This window comes from Rhipicephalus microplus, chromosome X (genome assembly GCF_043290135.1).
Source record: "Rhipicephalus microplus isolate Deutch F79 chromosome X, USDA_Rmic, whole genome shotgun sequence".
Taxonomy (NCBI): domain Eukaryota; kingdom Metazoa; phylum Arthropoda; class Arachnida; order Ixodida; family Ixodidae; genus Rhipicephalus; species Rhipicephalus microplus.
This window is the reverse complement of record NC_134710.1, coordinates 279,716,205-279,730,680: the sequence shown is the minus strand read 5'-3', so window position 1 is coordinate 279,730,680 and position 14,476 is coordinate 279,716,205. Positions and strand designations below refer to the sequence as shown.

The 14,476-nt window shown below is 40.3% G+C and overlaps 1 protein-coding gene across 2 annotated transcripts in view; it reads left to right on the top strand.

Annotated features, from left to right (window-relative positions):
• Positions 1-995: 995 nt before the first annotated feature.
• Positions 996-14,476, top strand: part of LOC119167138 (pancreatic lipase-related protein 2) — a 73,008-nt gene continuing 59,527 nt past the window's right edge. For both annotated transcript variants that reach the window (XM_037418575.2, XM_037418574.2), the window contains exons 1-3: positions 996-1,135; positions 8,477-8,537; positions 13,261-13,346. In XM_037418575.2, coding sequence (XP_037274472.1) covers positions 8,513-8,537; positions 13,261-13,346 — 111 coding nt within the window. In that variant the 5' untranslated portion in view covers positions 996-1,135; positions 8,477-8,512. The remainder of the gene's footprint in view (positions 1,136-8,476; positions 8,538-13,260; positions 13,347-14,476) is intronic.

The following is a 14,476-nucleotide window of genomic DNA, read 5'->3' as shown; positions in this document are numbered from 1 at the left end:
GCCTCTGTCGAAATACGACCGTCATAACCGGGATTAAACCCGCGACCCTCGGTTCGGCACTGAGCACCATAACCACTGCCCACCACAACGAGTCATGCATAGTGCAATACAGGCAGCCAATACACAAACAAAAAGCTTTATGACCATGGCAATGCATAAGAAACGTGCTGTTGTAGGTGAATTCAGCCAGCCTTCAGAAAACACGAAATTCAAGATTTTATTTCTTTCACGATTCTTTTATTGAACCACTGAAATGTCAGTTCTGAATATCACGTTACGGTAATTATCAGGATAAAAGGAAGGCCTACTTTGTTTCTAAAATCACAGAAAGATAAAGAATGAGAGATTTAAAAGTTAGTCGCGCAGCCACGTGCCTGTTGTGCTTGTTAAATACAGCAGTAGAGTACGCCCAAATTGGGCGGAAAAAGAAATTTTGCGAAGAAACGAACGCCGTGTTGATGTCAGACAGCAGAATATAGATCCCATAAGAAGGCCAAGGTCTATAAGTACCGTTGGTTAGCACTTGCCAAATACGAGGCAGTGTCAAGAGAAAAAGCTGATATCTCGCACCATCTAGCGGCGTACACGTAATCGTCCTTGGAACACACGACTAGCCAAGAGTTATTCGATCAGTATTTTGTTTCTTAAGGTCTCTCTCTCTCTCTCTTGAACGATAGGCTTCACTCGTTGGGGCCATCTAAGATCTGGCCTCGAAGGCGGGGGGGGGGGGGTGGAACACGATGGCGTTGTGAAAAAGCGCGGTATGCCCCTCCCAGGAGCACCCAGAGCTCGCACAGCCTCGCCAACTTCGGGAGTGCTGCCGCATTCTAATCTTTCCTCAACCACTCGCAGATAGGAGGAAACGCAGCCGCTGAAGAGTTGATCTCACCTCAGCTTCGACAGGCTGCCCTTCGACTAGGAACGGAGAGAAGAAAAAGGTAGAAGAGTAAGGAAGTATTGGAGAGAGGGCTACAGACTCGGTGACCGTGCCGTAATACACAGGCGAGTGAGTGGATGTAAAGTCGCAGAGTGATCATCGAGAGCACAGAGTGGGTGAATCAAGGCACGCTGTATCTGTCACTGAAGCCGGACTCTACGTCATTGTCAGCGCGGGGACTACATCGCCTACGTATAGGTAAGCGCCTTCCATCCAGCTGTCTTCTTTTACACACACTTGTGCACTTTCACATTAGGCTCAATTTTATTATTGCCGCGTCGACATTCATGCACTTGATGTGTGCCATTGACACTAGTCGAAATACGAGAAGATCAGGTTCATTATTACGCCATACTTATTCGTACAGGACCGACTCAAAGTAAGCTAGTACACGCTGAGGAAAACAGTCACTCTCTATTATGTGCAATAACTTTTCAGCTTTCTTATAACAAAGACTTCCTGTTGTTTTCCTTCCTATTATGCGGCGATCAATAGCCACCACAAGAGAAAAAGAAGGAAAACATTTGTTGGATCATCGTCACCTCTAGGGGAGTGTGCAAAAGAGATACGTGATACATGCAGTCTGTTTTACATCACCGAGCAAAGATACCGCGGCGCGAGCCTTAACTCATTGCTAACAGCCGTCGAATAGGAAAGAGCCCCATTCCTGAATAAACTTCGCTCTCTGCCACTCGAACCTCAAGTAGAGAGCAAAGTTTGTACTTTAGGGAACGCTGCTGACACTCTGGCTTTTTCGCCAAGGCTGAGTGAAATGCTCTCTTGTTTCAGAAATCTACGGGCTGGAGCACCTATGTTCGCAGTTGTATAACCATCCTTGCTTCACTAGTGAATTCGTCGGGAACAAAAACAAATATTTAACGTGTAAACTCTAGAAAATGGAACTTAAAAATCACATCACGAGAACAGAACATATAAAACTATTTATTTATCATAAACTTTTTTTATTTATTAGATTCTGTATTTGTTTTGGGGTTTTTCTATGCTAAACGCACCAGCCGGAAATTCGAACCTGTCCAACGTTATTTTGCAATGTTGGAGCATTTATGAGATACCAGCTACATCCGTGTCAGCAAAGTTTCGTGCAAAAACGTTTTTTTTTTTGTCTGACTGTCAATTTAAATCTCGTCGCAGCAAAGCGAAGTATAAAAAAACAGTCAGAAATTACAATGCTTCTTTCAAGAAAGCTAAGATTAAGTCATGGCACTAAAATAAAAAACCGAAGGCCTTTACTGTACCGTCTATTTTGTAGACACGAGTTTTGTTATATATATATATATATATATATATATATATATATATATATAGATATATATATATATATATATATATATATATATATATATATATATATATATATATATATATATATATATATATACCAGGTGCTTTGAACGTCATTCACGCTGGACCCGACGTATTGTAGGCAAAAAAGGGGCGACGAAACTTTCGTGGAAGCGTCTTTACTAAACGTTTTCAGCTGGTGGACCAGCCTTCGTCAGAGATGGTGGACCAGCCTTCGTCACTCTGACGAAGGCTGGTCCACCAGCTGAAAACATTTAGTAAAGACGCTCCCACGAAAGTTTCGTCGCCCCTTTTTTGCCTATATATATATATATATATATATATATATATATATATATATATATATATATATATATATATATATATATATATATATATATATATATATATATATATATATATATATATATATATATATATATATATATATATATATATATATATATATATGTATATATATATATATATATATATGTGTGTGTGTGTGTGTGCAGGGAAGAACTCATTTGAAGACTTTTTAAAGTTTATAATAATTCACAATATTTTGTCAATTTTTCTCGGCAGTTCAGCTAAGGCAATTTTTTCTTGAATATGCCGAAGTGCAACAACCACAAAATGTTGCAGAAGTTATAATTTCGTCGAATTTAAAATGATAAGCTTCACAGTTAGGTGGTCTCCTTACAAAAATTAGAAGACTGCGAAGGTTAGAAAAATATCCAACAGTTTGTTTCAGCAACTGTTCTTTTTTCTACTTTAGGAGAGAACGATATTTCCAAAAGTCTGATCTATAACATATCACGCACTCTTGACTCGCGCTGTGTTATCTAAACAATAATTTCATCGCTGAGTGCAGAAGCAGGCCATACACGCTCTCTTCGATTGCATGCTCTGTTGCATAAAACTTTTCTTTCTCTTTCAGCCTGGAGTAAGCGTTGTCTATCCGTTTTTTGGAGAGGAGTGGGTGGGGGCGAGCGGTGGGAGGGCTTTCAAGGAGTACTTGAGGCTGCTGCACATCTCTTTATTCATTCATTCCTGTGTTGGCAAATTGATACTCTATGGATCTGACAGGTGCTCATTTCACAATCCAACAAATAAAATTTTTTCAGCAAGCAGAACTGTACCACCAAGAAAGACAAGGCCGTTGCCGCTATAAACACCCTACTTACTCCAACTTCTGGATAATTCACAGTTATACTTTTTGTTACTAGAAACAGTGCGCCCGTTATTGCCGTTCGTATGAACGTAGCAACGATCATATTGTTGTACAATTGGTCATCTTTCTTGACTGCTCTGAATACGTCCCCGAATATATCAGTTCTGCAAGCTGAATTTCTCAAAGCTTTAAGGACCGTTTTACTCAATTCCACAAAAATTACGTAGTTCTTGATAATATTAATAATATAATAATAATAATAATAATAATAATAATAATAATAATAATAATAATAATAATAATAATAATACCTAGGCTCCATCTTACTTACCAAAACCAGTACATGATTATAGAGACGCCATAGCTGAAAGCTCCGGAAATTTCGACCCTCTGGTCTTTTTTCAAGTGCACTGATTGAGTTTAATACCAACACGAGAATGCATGATATTCAATGCCTTTGCTGCCATCAACGTGTTTAGAACGAACCGGGACTATTTCCTTCTCCGATTTTTAAATGCGAAGCATTTCTTAGCAAACTTCAGCGAGTTTGACCGTATCTATCTATCTATCTATCTATCTATCAATCTATCTATCTATCTATCTATCTATCTATATATCTATTTATCTATCTATCTATCTATCTATCTATCTATCTATCTATCTATCTATCTATCTATCTATCTATCTATCTATCTAGCCGCCTACGACATTTTGCTATCCGGGACGTTTGGACAATGGGATCTATACCAAAATTGGCATGGCATAAAATGACTGTACAACGAGCATAAGTGACTAGTCTTAACAAGAAAATCATGATGTGTATCACATGAATGTCATGATATACATGTCAAGGTCTCGCTGCTCTTGGGGTGGTTTCGTTCACATGACATATCCAAAACTTGTATGGTAAGACATAACTGCATGGTGAACATAACTGAAAGGTCCTCACATGGAAATATAACATGTGTGTCATCCAAGAACATGGCCACATGCTACAAGCTTCACATGAACCAAACTCGGTATTATGTGGCGTCAATGAATGACGACGGTATATGACTGGTGTGAACATGATAACCATAACATGCGTGTCATGCAAGAACATGACTATATGCCTCTTTCATGATGAGCTCACGGCTGTTTCGCTAACTTCTCATAGACCAAATTGCGTATTACGTGACGTGAGTAGACGACGAAGATAAATGACACGTCCAAACATGATAATAATGACATGCGTGTCACAAAAAAACATGACTTCATGCTACGCTCATAAAGAGCTTGCAGCCGTTTCACGAGCTTCACATATATAACATTTGGTATTACGTGATGTGAATTGACAACTGAGAAGAAATTTCAGGCGTAAACATAATAATTGTTACACGGATGTCATGCACGGCATAATTTATCTCTTGCCTCGAAACGTTGTGCTGATTTTAATGTGACCTTTCAACCTTCCTCATTCGTGCTTCGCATATCATTGACTCCCACTGTGCGTGGGATCTACTATTTTTGTTTTGAATTTTTTCAAGACCGTTGATTAAATGTGCTCGCCGTTATCGAGCGTTTAGTGACAACAGGAAGCCTCCAGATCTGCTTCAGAGTCCAATTGGAGATCGCCTAAAAGAATCTTTTTTGGAAAGCATGAAAGGTGAAGTGAAAAGTATTGACACGTGACCACGTGAACGGTAACGTTTGAAGGAATAAAACACAATAGCGTCACGCCTACATACAATTCTGTCAATCAATATTCTTCAAATTTTTTATTTATCTGTTTATGTGAAGATAATATGAGTCTACAAAGTACCTAGTGAGCAAACACTCTGCCACCATCCCACTGCGATCAATTTTGCCAACACGGTTACCCATTCATCAATCAAGAGTCTCTGACATCTGTGAAGGTTTGACTCGTCACCCCAGAAGAATGAGATGACTAAATAATGTATGCTAAAATGGCCTAAATTTTTATACAACTTATTCTTAAGGAAAACGTTGCCACTACATGTGGCGACTCCAGAACATGCATTGAAGTGAACCTACATATGTAGCTAGTAGCGCCATGTCTAGTAATGATCACAATTTCAAAAAACGTGCCCTCCCCTAAAACATGATTTATTTCTCTAAACACTCTAAGGCGAAACATTGGCTCGCTTTCAGTAAAACACACAAACTCTTATACTGGAAGCTCAATGCAGACTTTACTGATGAAAAAGACCCAGAAACATTGCTTATACAGATTCGTTCACAGTTGTACAGTTGCATGCGAGATCATCTTTTTTTATAGTTTGAGCTCAAGCTTGCCAAAACAGTTCATAATATAATGTTGAATAAGTAGAACTTTATCATAAACAGCGTCAAAGATACCACTAATAGGCATTCTTGCTTGCGTAGTGTATATTTATATCAAAATTTAAAACTGAAATTGGGGCCCTTAAAGAAGTGTGGAGGGGAAGAAAGTTTTAAGCGGAAAGACAGGGAGGTTAGCCAGTTCTTAGACTGGCTGGCTACCCTGTGCTGGGGAAAGGGGTGAGGGGAATGAAAGATGTTAAAAAGAAATGTTGCGAAGAGAGGGAGAAACTACAAAAAAATTGCGACAGAGGAAAGGCAACATCAAAGAGTATAAGACACTAAAGTCATTGATTTTAAAGATTTTAAAGATTTTAAAGATTTTAAAGATTTTAAAGATTTAAAGATGATCCTAAAGAAGTGTGCATAGTAAAGCACCACATTTGAATGTCACTGCTGTAAAATTTCTGCTTCCTTGTAATAGTCATTTTGTTTTTTTACATCATGCATTGCATTTGTCAAGAGATATAAATGAACCTCAGGCACACAGAACAAAAAAAGGCTTCCTTCAAACTATTCAGTGAATTTTGTAAATGCATTTCTTTAGACCAGACAACTATTTATTCTATTATTAGTTGTCACCCACCATCTATTAAAAATAAGTTTCAGAACTCAGAGTAACACAAGCTGGTTTGTGTGACAGTATGATGAAACGTTGGTGTGACAGGCAACCTCTTTTGTATTGTTCTAGGTCTATTGTATCACACCTTTCTTCTTTCTTATCCGAATTTTCCCGGCTTAAAAACGTAAGTGCTGCTGCAACTCTTCATAGTACTAACAAAACACGCACAATATATTATTTGATTTTTACGACAGCACAAGCAACCCAGCCTTTCTCTGCTGTTGCGTGCAAGTACACGCTGCATAAGTGAAGAGAAGTACACAAGCACAGAAAATCAAAGTCGTTAGTGTTAAAAGAAACTTTCCGGTCGTCCATGTAAAGATGCAGGCAAAACTTACGAAGTGAAACAAGACCACTGCCACAAGAATATCTTGAATGCGCATACTGCGTACACTAACTATACAAAATGTTTGTTGCGTTCTTTTCGTTAACAGATACAGATCGTAAAACCATGTTATTGAGCCATCACGAATACATTGAAACAGCCCGTATCTCAAATGCAACAAATTACCCTAAGCTAACAAAGTTGTGATCATTCGAAACATTTGCCCTTTGCCGTCCAGGGATATTATTAATTATACCCCGAATGAAAAGGTACCAATAAATACATTGCGATTGTGTAAACAGTTCTCATTATTGGCTAGCTTTATGCTTCTGTGTGTTCAGTGAACACGCGCGTCCTTGGGGATGTAATTCGTATGCTTTCAAGGATGACCCTATCTGTCCCCATGACGTCAGCAGCTTCTGCGCTCGCCGGAGTCTCATGTATTAAAGGGTGCGGGTTATTGGCGTCATGATAATAGCATTAAACTCTCTGTGGAAAGCCACGCTGGAGAATAGTGGAGACTTCTGGTGCCTCACCAGATGCCCCAAAAGTTGAGTGTATGGGAAGCTTAGTGCATGGGCGTCACTTGTTAGAGAGAAGACGGCCTTCACCCCAACATGGCACCAAAAGCGAGACTCCAGGTGCTGTGTAATAGTACGGCAATGACAGTTTGGGCTCCACAGTTGTTTATTTCTGAATCCACCCCTGGGGTATATGGCATATCATTAAACTTTCTAAATTGAACTTACAACTTCGTTTATAATATCTGCCCGAGATTTGGCTGCTAGTTCACTTTTCAGACTCATTGTTGCGTCCGATTTTGTTTTTGTGAACCGCGTTCTCTCACATACAATAAGCAAAGTTCAGCTCAAAACTATAGCGAAGTCACCTCCAATCAGTAGCAGCAAAAAAAAAATACCATTTTGTTTCACAAGAAGCCCAAACGAAGCATCATCATGCCTCTTATCTACGAGGTATAGAAGAGGAAGAAAGTGGATGAGAGTAGATGAAAGCGAGAAGACTTATCGTGTTCACGAGGAGGAGCGTAAGTGAAAGCGGAACAGGGCAGAAAGAATATTCTGTGCTTACGACTGTGCATTTTTTGTAATACGAAACTATTCAAACCCGTGAAGTAAATTTAAATGCTACACTTTTCTTATTTAGGAATGGTCCTAATATTTCCTTTAAATCAGTCTTTTGTTCGTTTTCTTTTCTTTCGCTGTTTTCTTTAAGACAATTATTACAAAGTTTCAATGTATATGATGGCAAATCACAATACGTAATTTCTTTCGGAGTAGTAGTAAACTGTTAGAAGGTACGCCTAGATGTGCATTCTGCCAACAAGACGACATCCCACACGTGAAAGGCTGGTTTTACGACTCAGCGTGGAATTCTTTACCTAGCACCCGCAGTTCACTGCTTCTTGCAGTGAATACAGATTGCGAAGGTCTTCGTTTCTAACCAAGATTCACATGCAATTAGCTCTTTGATATGTGTACTTTTGGTTTTTACGTCTTCGCCGATGCACTTCACAGCACTCACGTTTGATTTTTTTTTTTGAAGTTACACACGTCACGTAGACACGTGTAACCACACAAATCCAGTTTTGATCTCATAGCCAAAAAAAAGACCCGAGCTTCATTCTGGTTCACTTAAGAAGAGTAGAGAGTTTACTCCTGCTCCGCCGAGCCTCAACTTGAAAATTCTCTTGAATCCACGCGCGTTTCAAAAACGATTGACATGTTTCCCTTTTATCCTTCAACTTTCTTTATGCAGACCACTCTACCTTCACCTATCCGAAGAATAGGAAAAATGGCGAAACTCTGTGAAGCTTACGGTAAGTTCACTTCACATTCCCCACCAAAGAACCATGTTACAAAGTACCAGCACTTAAATGAGCATCGTGAAATCTCACGCAGTTGTAGCCCCATATAAGCATGCGGGGCTCACGACTGCTGGGTGATGTGCATAGGTTTCATACGCAAATGCCAGGCACAGCATTCTCCTGTACTGATTAATACTTGTTGTGGTAACAGCTCGTGTTTCCTAGGTGTGACATCTATTAGAGGAATTGGACCATCACCCAATTTTAATGTTAGAGTTCTTTCTTGTTATTGAGATTATGTTTCTAGGAATAACTATAAAAATTGTTACAACTTTACTTGTTTAAAAAAGCAGTATGAAACTACTAGCAAATATTTAAAAACACAGCAGCACGTGGTTGTCGTATGTTTTTCAAGAAAAAACATGTGCATTTTTTTTGTTTTCGAATGACAGTCCCCAATGCTTTCGTATAAATCCCGAGCATTCTTAACAGACATACATACGCCTTAGAAATTATTCAGCAGAACTTGTCCCGAGGCTTCGTCAAGAAGGGTGTAGCAACTTACCTCCTTTCATGTCCTAACAATGAAGAGGTTGTGTATAAAAAACTTTAATACCTCTGGGAGTTTTCTTTATTGAATTGTCTTTAAATATAAACGTACGCACCACGTTCTGTTATTTACTTCATGTGAAGCTGTGTTCTTTACTCCCGATATTGTATAATCTTCTTGTTTCTGTTGTTCCGGGCTCCGAGTGAGCTGATAGTGAGCGAAGCGCGTCTTCTAGCGTCATGTACGTGTGACGATACCTCGAATATATACACGTATAAACAGTTTGTGAACAGCCAGTTGTACTCAATAACCCAAGCTGAAGTCCTAAGTGAATGTTATATCCGAGCAGAAGCTTTCGAATGCTGAAGGTGTACACAAGACGGTTTCCTGCAGCACTTTACCGGTATAGACCAGAAAATAAGGCCCTGGAAGAAGAAGAAGAAGAAGAAGAAGAAGAAGAAGAAGAAGAAGAAGAAGAAGAAGAAGAAGAAGAAGAAGAAGAAGAAGAAGAAGAAGAAGAAGAAGAAGAAGAAGAAGAAGAAGAAGAAGAAGAAGAAGAAGAAGAAGAAGAAGAAGAAGAAGAAGAAGAAGAAGAAGAAGAAGAAGAAGAAGGCTGTTTCGGTAGAGCAATAGGACGTTGCCATTAATTCAGGTTGTTTCATAATACGGGAATGTACACCACCCTATCTTCTTGTCTGCTTCTTCCTGCCATACCTTTCGCTGGTAACTTTAGCAGCAAACAATGCGGGATGTTTGATATCATTTAAAGGTGCAACATTGACTTCTCTTCAGGGAAGCTCCCTAAAAAAGATGCAAACCCTCTGGAAGTGTGCGCTGTCAGTTTCCCAATGACACCCAGCAGCCGGAAGCCTTGTTTATCTCTGCCTATTTTATCCACCAAAAAATGATAAAAAGGGCTTGGCACATATGAGAAGGCCCAGCCCCTTATCAGCGTGCTTTCTGTATTGTTGAGAGCTAACTCTAGACAGAAACTTCAACCATAACATGCAAGTTATCTTCACGGGGATTTGTCAATAGGTATTTCACGTAGCCATGCCATTCCGTAAGGACCAATTTGCCCAAGAAGCTATAGTGTTTTCGCTCTAGTTTCGTCAATGGAGGTATAACGAAATCGCCATACCTATTCCGATGAAGGCTATAGTGTTTGTCCACTAAGAAGCGTCATCTTGCTTTGTCTGCTATAATCATTGAATGAACTAAAACGACGAGACAGAGACAGCATAATTTTTTTCACACTATACTTCAAAAATAAGGTGACATAGTCGCTAAAATTTGCATCGTAACTGCGCCACAGGTGTATCTAATGACGCGAGTAATTGGGAATATATATAGATATGTAGGGTTTAACGTCCCAAAACCACCATATGGTTACGGCAGACGCCGTAGTGGTGGGCTCCGGAAACTTCGACCACCTAGGGCTCTTTAAAGTGCACCCAAAGCTGAGAACACGGGCCTACAACATTTCCGCATTCATTGGAAATGCAGCCGTCGCAGCCGAGATTAGATCCCGTGACCTGCAGGTCAGCAGCCGAGTACCTTTGCCACTAGATCACCGCGGCGGGGAACGGGGAACACAAACAAAAAATACAAGACGAATAGAGGTGGCGCGTTGTTATATAAAATAATTATGTTTGCGTAAACAGAAAGTCGAAGAGAGAGAGAGAGAGGTTTATTGTGAGAGAATAGCTTACAGGTAAGCTGGACTCAATTTTGTGGCCTGCTGCTACTCAGCATTAGGTGAGGTAAAGGGGTGGTAAGGTAAACACAGAGAAGATGTTGATGATGATGGGGAAATATTGATTAGCTTTTCAGTGGAAACACGTGCTAAAAACGTGGTGGTTAGGCTACATCGTCATCTTTCACAACAACAAATATGCCTATAACAAGATCAATTTTTACCAGCTCGCCGCAATGTGTAATGAATTCACGAGTATTTTCAACTGTAAGGCATATAGCAGTGACCTCAATCGGGAGTGCAGGTTCACCGCAGCTGACGTAAATCCATATTAAAAGAAAAGCGGCGCACAAAAAGACGGAGACAAAGAAGAGAACCACACACAGCGCTGCACTCACAACTGAAAGTTTAATCCGAGCAACAAGAATTTAAAAAGTAATAGCCGCGAAGGACAAGTGAGGTACAACGAGATTAAATGATGCGCTCATCAATAAAAGTGAACTCTTTTTTGTGCAATGTAACCGAGGTCTGGCTTACGCAAGCATCACGTGACTTGTTAATATGATAGGCTTCAGACACCTCACGGGTGAATTGGTCGTGGTGCTTAAAAATAATAACAGTATTAGACAGATCAGGTGTGCATCCACACGTGGCACAATGCGAAGCCAAATGGGAAGGCGTGCCGTTATGCAAAGAGAGATAGTGCTCCCGCAACCTTTTATTGACACAGCGGCCCGTCTGTCCCACATAATGACGGCCACAAGATAAAGGAATGCGGTACACCACCCCCACAGCGCAAGGCACATACTTATTTCTATGGTTTACGGCACATTTCTTAACATCTGGCTTGTCCTTCTTGTCTAGCTGATTTGACACCAATGCACATATCTTTCCCAATTTATTGGGTGCCCTAAAAACCACATCAACAAAGGATACCACGTTCCCGGATAATGTTTCCAATGTGTTGAAGGTGTTCAGGACAGAAGGCATGGGTTTGTCCTTCCCATCGGAGGTTCCAGAATCTGACTGTCTACAATTTCTCGATCTTAAACTTCAGTTTCAGAGTTCCCATATTTGCTGGTGTTTTGAGCCACGATCAGTGAAACCAATTCTTAATTTTGGATCAGCCCACTCAAAGGTGGTAAAGAGGGGCATCGCTTTCACCTGCCTTAAATCCGCTCTAGAAAACTCGTGCAGGCATGTGTTGGGCTCGGGTTTTGCTAAGCAAGTTGCAAGACTAGAGGAAGCAGGATTCCCCCCTAACATAATTGTGGCTGTTTGCGATAAGTTAATTGGTGGTTTAAAAGGACGTGCAGCTAGGAAATTCAATCGGGAAAAAATGAAGTTCGCAGCAATTCCTTAAATGCATAAACTGGCACATGGGTTAAAAAATGTTGGTTCCCGCTACGGAGTTGATGTGGTTTTTAGGGCACCCAATAAATTGGGAAAGATATGTGCACTGGTGTCCAATCAGCTAGACAAGAAGGACAAGCCAGGTGTTAAGAAATGTGCCATAAACCATAGAAATAAGTATGTGCCTTGTGCTGTGGGGGTGGTGTACCGCATTCATTTATCTTGTGGCCGTCATTATGTGGGACAGACGGGCCGCTGTGTCAATAAAAGGTTGCGGGAGCACTATCTCTCGTTGCATAACGGGACGCCTTCCCATTTGGCTTCGCATTGTGCCACGTGTGCGTGCACACCTGATCTGTCTAACACTGTTATTATTTTTAAGCGCTACGACCAATTCACCCGTGAGGTGTCTGAAGCCTATCATATTAACACGTCACGTGATGCTTGCGTAAGCCTCGGTTACATTGCACAAAAAAGAGTTCACTTTTATTGATGAGCGCATCATTTATTATCGTTGTACCTCACTTGTCATGCGCGGCTATTACTTTTTAAATTCTTGTTGCTCGGATTAAACTTTTAGTTGTGAGTGCAGCGCTGTGTGTGGTTCTCTTCTTTGTCTCCGTATTTTTGTGCGCCGCTTTTCTTTTAATATGAATATAAACCAACTCGCCCAACTTTCTATTCTATGACGTAAATCCCATGAAATGCTCACTCATAAGAATGCATAGGTGCGCCTATACCACCCGTGCACCACCGTGTAGGTTTCTGCAAAGAGCTTCGATCAGGCCTTCGACCACCCACAATTAACCCACCTCGGAACTTCGAGTACAGAGTCACTTCATGTGAAACCGAGCACAGCTGCATACCAGATATACGCGTGCACCATATTCGTAATGTATCGTGCACACGTAAAAATGAGTAGCGGTAAACCACCTGCCATGGCTTCCCTCATCGTAATCAGCGTTATGGATGTTGGAGCGAAGTTAAAGGATACAATAGGTGTAATATTTCATATAGTTTATTACCCACTCTTCAAAAATGACATTTTTATGCATCATTTTTTCCAGAAAATGTTAAATATGGCTTCTATGTTTATTTCTTCCTTACGTCCTGACGTTTTCTTGCCCTGTGAACAGCGTTCGTGCTTCTGGTGGCGTGTTTCTCCACGGACGTGCTCCTTGTGCACGCTGCGCCCCAAGAAAACTTCGGGTTTGGCGCCCTGGTATGGCTTTGAAACTCTCCGGCAATCACCACTCTACACACTTCTTTACAGAGTGTTCTAGCTCACACAGTTATAGAAAGTAGGGTGCCTTGGTGCGCGCGTTCTTCAATTTAGAGTGAATGCCTATACACCATCCGCTTCAGCACGGCCGCCATATTCAGGCTAACAGTGTCTCACAGCTCGACGAGGGGACGAGGGCACCGCTAATAAGTGCGGGACGCTGACGAGAGAATCGCGGCGTGATTGCATCTTGAAAAAAAAGTGGCTACACTCTAATTGGGGCGCGTGCATTAAGGCACCCTAATCGAAACAACACGGCTCAGCAATGATTCGTTCAGCACTGCACGCACCGTTGTTAAAATTCCTGAGGTCCATCAGCTTCATTAAACTGTGTTGTCTGATAGGATTCATAATTTGTCCCAACAGTGTAATAACTCTGTGCAGAAAAGTCATGCCGTGGCGTGAAGAGTGCGAAACGTTCATCAGTGCGCAGTGCCAAAAAGATATAAAAATAAAAATATAGTATATGTATAGCTTAGGCCCTTACAAGATGACAACATGGAGTGGATGAGCTATAGGAGTTAATCAAGTACTTTTTTATACCTAAAAAAATTACAAATATACGTCAGTCCCTAGCTGACGTATAAAGTAAATCACAACCATGATATACGAAAATGTCTGTGTAGTTAGACGCAAGAGCCAATGAAGGTAATTTTATATCTTCCATGATACATTATAGGTCTAGGGTACGATCCCACTAGGATAATTCACCGGACACACATAGGTATATGCAGCATGCTTAGAGTCGCTGATCTTGTAATATTTTACTTCATCTCAATTTTCACACTGATAGTAGCACAGCTATACGAAGATAGATAGATAGATAGATAGATAGATAGATAGATAGATAGATAGATAGATAGATAGATAGATAGATAGATAGATAGATAGATAGATAGATAGATAGATAGATAGATAGATAAATATATAGATAGATAGCTAGCTAGCTAGCTAGATAGATAGATAGATAGATAGATAGATAGATAGATAGATAGATAGATAGATAGATAGATAGATAGATAGATAGATAGATAGATAGATAGATAGATAGATAGATAGATAGATAGATA